The sequence below is a fragment of the Pinus tabuliformis genome, chromosome 5_2, assembly GCF_031772625.1.
Source record: "Pinus tabuliformis cultivar Carrire ecotype Pingquan chromosome 5_2, CPIR1, whole genome shotgun sequence".
In the NCBI taxonomy this organism is placed as follows: Eukaryota; Viridiplantae; Streptophyta; class Pinopsida; order Pinales; family Pinaceae; genus Pinus; species Pinus tabuliformis.
In genome coordinates, this window is record NC_142306.1 from 741,132,260 (window position 1) to 741,139,878 (window position 7,619).

The 7,619-nt window shown below is 45.8% G+C and overlaps 1 protein-coding gene across 1 annotated transcript; it reads right to left on the bottom strand.

The window, feature by feature from the left end:
- Window positions 1-2,429: 2,429 nt before the first annotated feature.
- On the bottom strand, window positions 2,430-3,329 carry LOC149161368 (uncharacterized). The gene has a single exon (XM_089434854.1). The coding sequence runs from the start codon at window positions 3,327-3,329 to the stop codon at window positions 2,430-2,432; it is 900 nt and encodes a 299-aa protein (XP_089290980.1).
- Between the last annotated feature and the right edge of the window lie 4,290 nt (window positions 3,330-7,619).

The window sequence follows — 7,619 nt, forward strand, 5'->3', positions numbered from 1 at the left end:
TCACACTCACACCATGCAACTAAAATAAAATGCAGAAGAATTCTAAGAGGTTTGGGGCAACGGACTTGCTAGTGGGCCCAACCACCCAACTCGTTGCCCTTGCAACAATTAAATCACAATCTCAAAACATTCAGAAGAAACAAAAACATGGAATCGAATGCCAATTTAGAATATTGTTGAATCTTGTTACATCATGACTTAACAAGCATTGTTGTGCTCCAGTGGTCCCCTCCAAGGATCATCCCACTGGGCACGGAGGCTTCGCCTTCCCTGCACAATCAAAATCGATTCCTTGTTCTTTAAAAAATGCGATGTAGAGAATACAATTCTGGGATCCCCCTATAATATACAGTGTTCACATTTATAACAACGCTGCCTCCCAGTTATTCAGTTCCACAGTTACATAACACAGATAATTTTTTAGAATCAAAAACTAATCTTGAACCAAAAATAAGGAGACTCGATTGCTAAGTGGATTTGAATTGATCTACGATTTACCAAACAGCAATGCCTCCCAGCTATTTGGATCGAAAGTTATCAGCCCATATAAATTTAGAATTATGCAACAATTCTGAGCCAAAATAAAGAGATTCGAATTGATCTGTGGTTTGCAACAACCGATGCCGAGTCATGAAGTATTCGCCAGAACAGTCATAGGAAGAATACATTGTTAACAACCTTTGGCTTCTAGAAATAGTTTGACCGTATTCTTGGACCTTAGCCCCATGCATTATCTAGAAGACCTGGGTGCGATCAAGGGAACACATCAGCATGTCGAGCACCTTCTCCTCAAAACCCATATGCTTGTTTTCCATCAAGACAACCCGAAGTATGAAAATCGTGGAGGTGAAAACATTGTTTTTCACTGCTGGTACAAGAACTGTGGGTACAGGAACTGCTGGTACATGAACTGCGGGTAGAGGAACTTCTGGTACAAGAACTGAGGGTATAGGAACTATTGGTACATGAATTGCGGGTACAATAACTACTCGTACATGAACTGCTGGTACATGAACTGTTCACCTGCCACAAAGAGATCCTATTTTTTTTTTTTTTTTCTGAATATGACTAATTCTATTATCGTACAAAACAAAGATACAAAATAGAGTACATTGGGCAAGGCTAAGAAATTTTGCCTGTCAGCCCTTGCCTTGCCCTGCTATCAGTTCCAAAATTGAAAAGTTCAAAATTGGAGTTGTTGCTTGACCATTGCCGACACAATTACATAACATGTATTAACTGAACAGACACCAAGGCCTTGGACTGACCCAGACAAAGACAAACATACAGCTGGACAAAGACAATCGACACCTGAACAATTACAATTGACACCTGAACATTACATCCGACACATTGACAGAGATAATGCCGCCACTTAGCCGAGTTATACAACGAAATCCCAATAAAAATAGCAGAGATTACCGGGGCGAGTTAAATCATCTTCAGTAGTATGGGGCGTCTCTTCAATTCGGCACCCGAAACAGAGCGTGTCCTCGGAGTCAGAAAGCTGGATGACCGCGTCTGGGCTTCCCTTTTGGGCTGGCCTGCTCGGAACATCAAGTGAATAACCAACATGCGTAGAAGGGCCAGCGTCCGGGTCGAAATTGGTTGCTGGGCGCTCAAGATCCGGCCCATGTTCACGTCCAGGTGCCAACCAACCCGTTCCAGCTCCAACCGGAAGGCACGCAATTGGAGATTCTTCTCTGCTGGAGCGCTGTCCATCCGGCTGAGGCTCGGCCTCCATGTTCTGAGTGACACCAGGCTCTATCATTATAGAAACAACCAAAGTGGAATTAACTTGAGGGCAGGGGAGCCGATACCTTAGCATTGGGAGCTCCATCTACCCTTCTTCAGAATTTGGGCTTCTGCCATTATGCCCTCCCTCCTCCTCATTGCTGCCCTGAAATCTCTGAGGCAGCGACGTTAACTCAATGGAGGAAGAGGGTGAATTATAATCGTTCTGCTGCGGGAGGGCCCTGCCTCTAATTCCCCCTCTTCGGCTACCCATTCGCGGCCTTTCCCTCGGCATTATAGCACTCCTTCCTCTCTGGAAACCAACACAAGCACTCTGAGCTCCTACAGCTGCAAGAACCAACACCAGCGCCCTCAGCTCCACACCGTTGCAGGTGGTGTGCTTACCAGGCTCATAAACCGGTGGAATACCCCTCAGATTCTCACTCCCATTTCCGTCTGAGCGGAGCAGGGTCTCACTGCAATGTGCGCACATATTCTTCTGCCGATCCAGCTTGCTCTGTTTTAAACTTTTCTCTGCATCGAAAACCATCTTTCTCCCTCGAGCCGAGTAGACAGGCATTAATGCCGTCGGCCGTCTGCATTCAAGCGGGTTAATACCCTGCTGCTCGTGGTACCATCGGACACCGTAGGCATGCCACCTGCCCACGTGATGGCGCGTGCCATTACCATATCCCCTATGCACCCGCATCCGGGATGATGAAATCCTTCTTCGCCAGAGAGATGCAGTCATTGTTGAGCTTATCATCTTCTGAGGTATCCAGTGGACCTGCAAAGTAAAGAATACACTGGGAAGCACCTTGGTTGGCTAATCTATCAGCCACCTTGTTCGCTGTTCTTCGTACGTGCTTGAACGTTAAACTTTGGGGAGTTTGTAGCTTTTCCTCCATAGATTCCAGCCTGCTTAATAGTCTCCAGCTTGTGGCGACCTTGACCGCGGGCGTACCTGCCTGGATTCTTTGGGCAGCACTGATAAGGATTAAGGAGTCTCCTTCTACTTCCAAAGGGAAGTAGTTATTCTGTTCTGCAAGGCATAAGCCCCTCCATAAGCCTTCTAATTCAGCTACATTATTAGTATCTTTACCCAACGAGCCATAGAAAATCTGCATTATTTCCCCTGTGTGATTTCGAAAGAGTCCTCCATAACCCGCGAGCCCCGGATTACCTTTGGCTGCCCCATCGAAGTTTAACTTATAGGTGGCATAAGCTGGAGGGGACCAGCTGGAAGGAGAGGCGCTGCTGTTAGAGGATCGGGTGCCTTCTTTCTGTATCGCTGAGAGGTTTATGTTCCAAGCCTTCAGGATCCGGCATTCCAATGGGGAGTCTGGCATATCCGCATCTGTCCAGGATTTGAGGGCCAGAGTTTCTTGCAGCTGTTTGTTGAGGATTAACCATAAGGCTTCAATGGGCCGGGAAGAGTTGTTGAAAATTCTGTGGTTTCTTTCTTTCCAAAGAGTCCAGTATATGAATCCTGGTAAGAGTCTCCACAGAGAGTTGAGAAGATGACTCTTGAAGGGGGAAGTAACCCAATTCCTTAAGTTCTCGGCTATGTCTTCTGTTCTGGCTTCTGATCTCATGTTACAGCTCTCAAATTTCCTCCATATTTGCTCAGCTAGCGGGCAGGTTTCCATGAGATGTTTGATTGTCTCAGAGTGAATATTGCAATTCGGGCATCTTGATGGCCCCACGAATCCGCGCTTTACCAGGTTGTCCCAAGTGAGTATTCTTCTTTTGCTGAGCAGCCATAAGAAAGTGGAGATTTTGGGCCAAATTCCTGGTTGCCAAATCTTTTCCCAGATTTGGTCCTTGTTGAGCTGGTTTCCAGTGTATCTGAGCTGGTGGGCTTCTTTAGTGGTAAATGTACCTTTATGCTTATGGCCCCATCTAAGGCGATCCTATAGAGTGGAGTATCGAATTTTCCTGAATGATAATTCTTGCTCTATGTCCTCATATGTTTCTCCTTGCCAATCATTTTGCCAGAGACTAGCCTTCTTCCAGTTTCTGTAGTCGATGCTTGCAGAATGTTGCCAAAATTGATTGACTTGAGTGAGGTGTGCTTGCTGCATCTGCTCTTGCCAGAGAGGCTTGTGAAATACTGTGGCAAGCTTGGGGAGCTGCTGCCACGAGTCCTCCCAAAATCTTGTTGTAGTACCGGAGTGTATTTCCCAGAAACTATGCTCTTGAATGAATTTGCTGTGAGGTTTGGCTGCGTTCCATATAGGTGATCCTTGAGTAGTGGAGTTGATTCTGATTAAATCATTCCATTGACTGCCTGGTGCATATTTGGCTTGCCATAGTTTGGCCCATGGTGCGTTGGGCTTAGTGATCCAATTCCACCACATTCGAGCTCCCATATTATTGTTGCTCTGTAAAGGGTCTCGAAGTCCCAGGCCTCCATCAGCTTTGGGTTTGCAGACATCTTGCCAATTTACGAGCGCCCATTTTCTGTTCAGGCCAGAAGATCCCCAGAGGAAGTTACGCTGGAGATTGCGGATAGATTTAAGAACCCATTTAGGTGCGGCCAACAGTGAAAAGAGGTACAATGGCATGGCTTGAAGGACCGATTTGATCAGGACGAGCCTGCTGGCAATATTGAGAGCTCGGAAGGTCCAAAGGGAGAGTTTGGATTCAAGCTTATCTAAAAGAGTCTGCCAGGAGGAGTGTTTGATAGCTGCAGCAGCCAGGGGGGCCCCTAAGTAGGTCGACGGAAGCTTGGAAATAGTGAACTGCAAAATTCGGGCTATGTTCCTTTGAGTGGAGAGGGGGGTATTAAAGAAATAGAGCTGAGATTTCGACGCATTGATGGAGGTACCTGAAGCTTTGGAAAATATAGAGAGCAGGGATTTGAAGACAGAGGCTTCTTGCGAGGATGGGTGGCCAAAGAGCATGGTGTCGTCAACAAATTGTTGGTGGGATTGGGGGGGAAGGCCATGAACAGAGATGCCTTTGAGCATTTGAGTGGAGACGGCTGCCTTTAGCAATCTACCTAGCCCTTCTGCCATAAGAACAAAGAGGAAAGACGACAATGGGTCCCGTTGTCTTATGCCTCTGGAAGGCCGAAAAGGATGAGAAGGAGAACCATTTAACAGAACAGAAAAGCTTGGAGAGGAGATCAAATTGGTGACCCATCTTGTCCAATTATGACTGAAGCCAAAAGCTATAAGCACTTTTTGTATATAGTTCCAACTGAGCTTGTCAAATGCTTTGGATAAATCTAGTTTTAGAAGCATACCTGGCTTTTTTAGTATCTTGAGTGAATGAATCACCTCATTTGATAAGACGATGCCATCCATGATCTGCCTCCCTTCAACATATCCTGTTTGTTCCGGTGAAATGAGTAAGGGTAGAAGTGGTTTGAGCCGATTTGCGATGACCTTAGAGATAAGCTTGTATATGACATTGCATAAAGCAATGGGTCTATAGCTTTCGGGCTTGCTCGGTTCAACACATTTGGGAACTAGTGCGATGAAGGTAGTATTGAGGGCTGGAAGAATCCAATGCATGCTTCTTGATTCTTCCACCAGCTCCCAGACCTCTTCTTTGATTAACTCCCAGAATTCATGGTAGAAATTGGCAGTAAAACCGTCTGGCCCCAGGGCTTTTCCGTCCTTGAGCTGGTTCATCGCTTCTTCAATTTCTTTTAGGGATGTGGGCTGAAGTAATTTGTCGTTGTGCTCATCAGTTAATATTCTGGGAATATGCTGTGTGATGGCTCTGATTTCTGCGTCCCTGTTTCCTTCTGGCTCTTTAAGGATGTCTTGAAAATAATGAGTTAATTCCTTTTCCATGTCTTCGTGGGCTTCGACTCGCTCTCCTTGTTGGTTGTTGATGAATGTGATGTTGTTATACATGCGCCGTTGAAGAGCTGTTCTATGAAAAAATTTTGTATTCTTTTCGCCCTCTTTTAGCCAGCTGATTCGTGATTTCTGTCGCCAGAGTATTTCTTCTTGCTTTCTCCGTTCTTCTAATCGATGCCAGAGGATTTGCTCTTGTTGGGACTGTTCCTCCGTGCGGCCTTCTTTGATGATAACTTGCTGAAGTGCTTCCATTTGCTTTTCCAACCTTTGTCGATCCTCCTGAATGTTGCCAAATTGAGTTTTGTTCCAATTCTTGAGTACTTGCTTTAGGTTTTTCAACTTTTGCTGGAATTGAAACATTTTGGCTCCTTCTGGTGGCCTGTAGGACTTCCATGCCTCTTCTACTATCTGCCTGAACTTAGCGTTTGTGAGCCAAAATGCTTCAAAGCGGAAGGGCCTATTGCATCTTGTGCCGGGCCGAGACCATTGAAGCACGATGGGCCAGTGGTCCGAACCTCCGTGTGGCAAAATTGATGCATTGAAGTCTCCTCCTAGATGGATTGCATTGTCTGAGAGGAGGAACCTGTCAAGCCGAGAGGCAATATGATTGGCACCACTGCGCTTGTTGGTCCATGTGAAAATCCCATTGGTGGTTGGAATGTCCATTAAGTGGTTGTCCTGTATAAAATCTCTGAGTCCTTTGCTATCATTTTCTAATCTTGTTCTTCCCCCTGTCTTCTCCTCCAGTGCCTGAATGATGTTGAAATCGCCTCCACTAATCCAGAGCGGGAACTGTCTGTGCTCATTTAAACTGGAGATCGTGTTTAACAGGTCTAATTTCTGCTGAATGCTTTGCGGAAAGTAAACATTGGAAAGGTGCCCGTGTATGTTTGTTCCAATGAGATGAAAGGAAGCTTGAATGAGGAAATGGGTGGCGTGGAAATCGTAAAGATTGAGGATCTGTGGATTCCACAAAATGGCTAATCCACCCGAAGCCCCTGAAGCGTCTACCGACATTGAGCTGCTACCAGCCCAGATCTTGTTTCTTGCTTTGTCCATGGCAATTGTGCTACTTTTGGTTTCTTGAAGAAAAACTATAGAAGGTTTTTCTTGTTGTATCAAGTTCTTGATCATCCTAATTTTTGAGGGACTGTTGAGTCCTCTCACGTTCCAGGAGATAAGCTTCATTGTAAATGGGATGTAGGTTTGTAGTACTTGGTCAGCTTAGGGAATCTCCCTGATTCCATAAGCAATTCCCCCACTGCAATGGTCCTCTGCAAGTCAGTTTTGCGCCCCCTCTTCTTGGTTTCTTTGAGATTTTTTTTTATATCCCATGGACTTCCTCCCTGTACGCCTAGATGTTTGTTGTGCTGTACCTTGGCTAGGACTCCTTCCAGCCGATCTATTTGCCAGGGAGGAATAGTATTGTATTCCTTTTGCTTGCAGGCTGTTTCAAGTTTTAAGATGTCGATTCCTTCGAGGATAATGTTCTCCGGATCTTGTTCCATGTTGCTAGGGGTATTTTGTTCATCTTCCTCTATGGTGTTCTGTAAGCTTAGCGCTAATGCTGCATCCATATCCATGTCGGAGGCCAGTTGCTTAGGATCTATTTTTGATTTCCCTTTGCCAGCGGATGGATCACTGGGATCGGTAACCGCCTTTGGAGCATCTTCAGAAGGTGAGAGGGGAGAATGAACAGAGCTGGGTTTAACTGATGGCTTGTGAGTTTGGGGATTAAGGGATGAAGAAGGCTGAGAGTCAGAGTCCAAAGGCTCCCCACTAGGAGATTCTTGGTTGGCAAGAGGCGAAAACTTGTTCCGAGAGTCTAATCTAGTAGAGATTTCAGGGGCTGCCTGATTTTTCTTGGGATGCCGGCGGCGGTTGGGGATTATGGTGAAGCCTTCTGAGTCAGTCTGAGTTTCTGAGGTAAAGGCTTTGGATTGCTGATTAAGAGGGCAGTCCCTGAACAGGTGCCCATGAGCATGGCACTTACGGCAACGAAAAGGGATGTGTTCATAATCAAGAGTTTGATCCCATTCGAAATCTTCGTGAAAGAGACTTACCGTGTCT

Coding starts and splice junctions, on each gene's coding strand:
- LOC149161368 (XM_089434854.1), bottom strand. CDS start 3,329: ATGAGATCAGAAGCCAGAACAGAAGACATAGCCGAGAACTTAAGGAAT.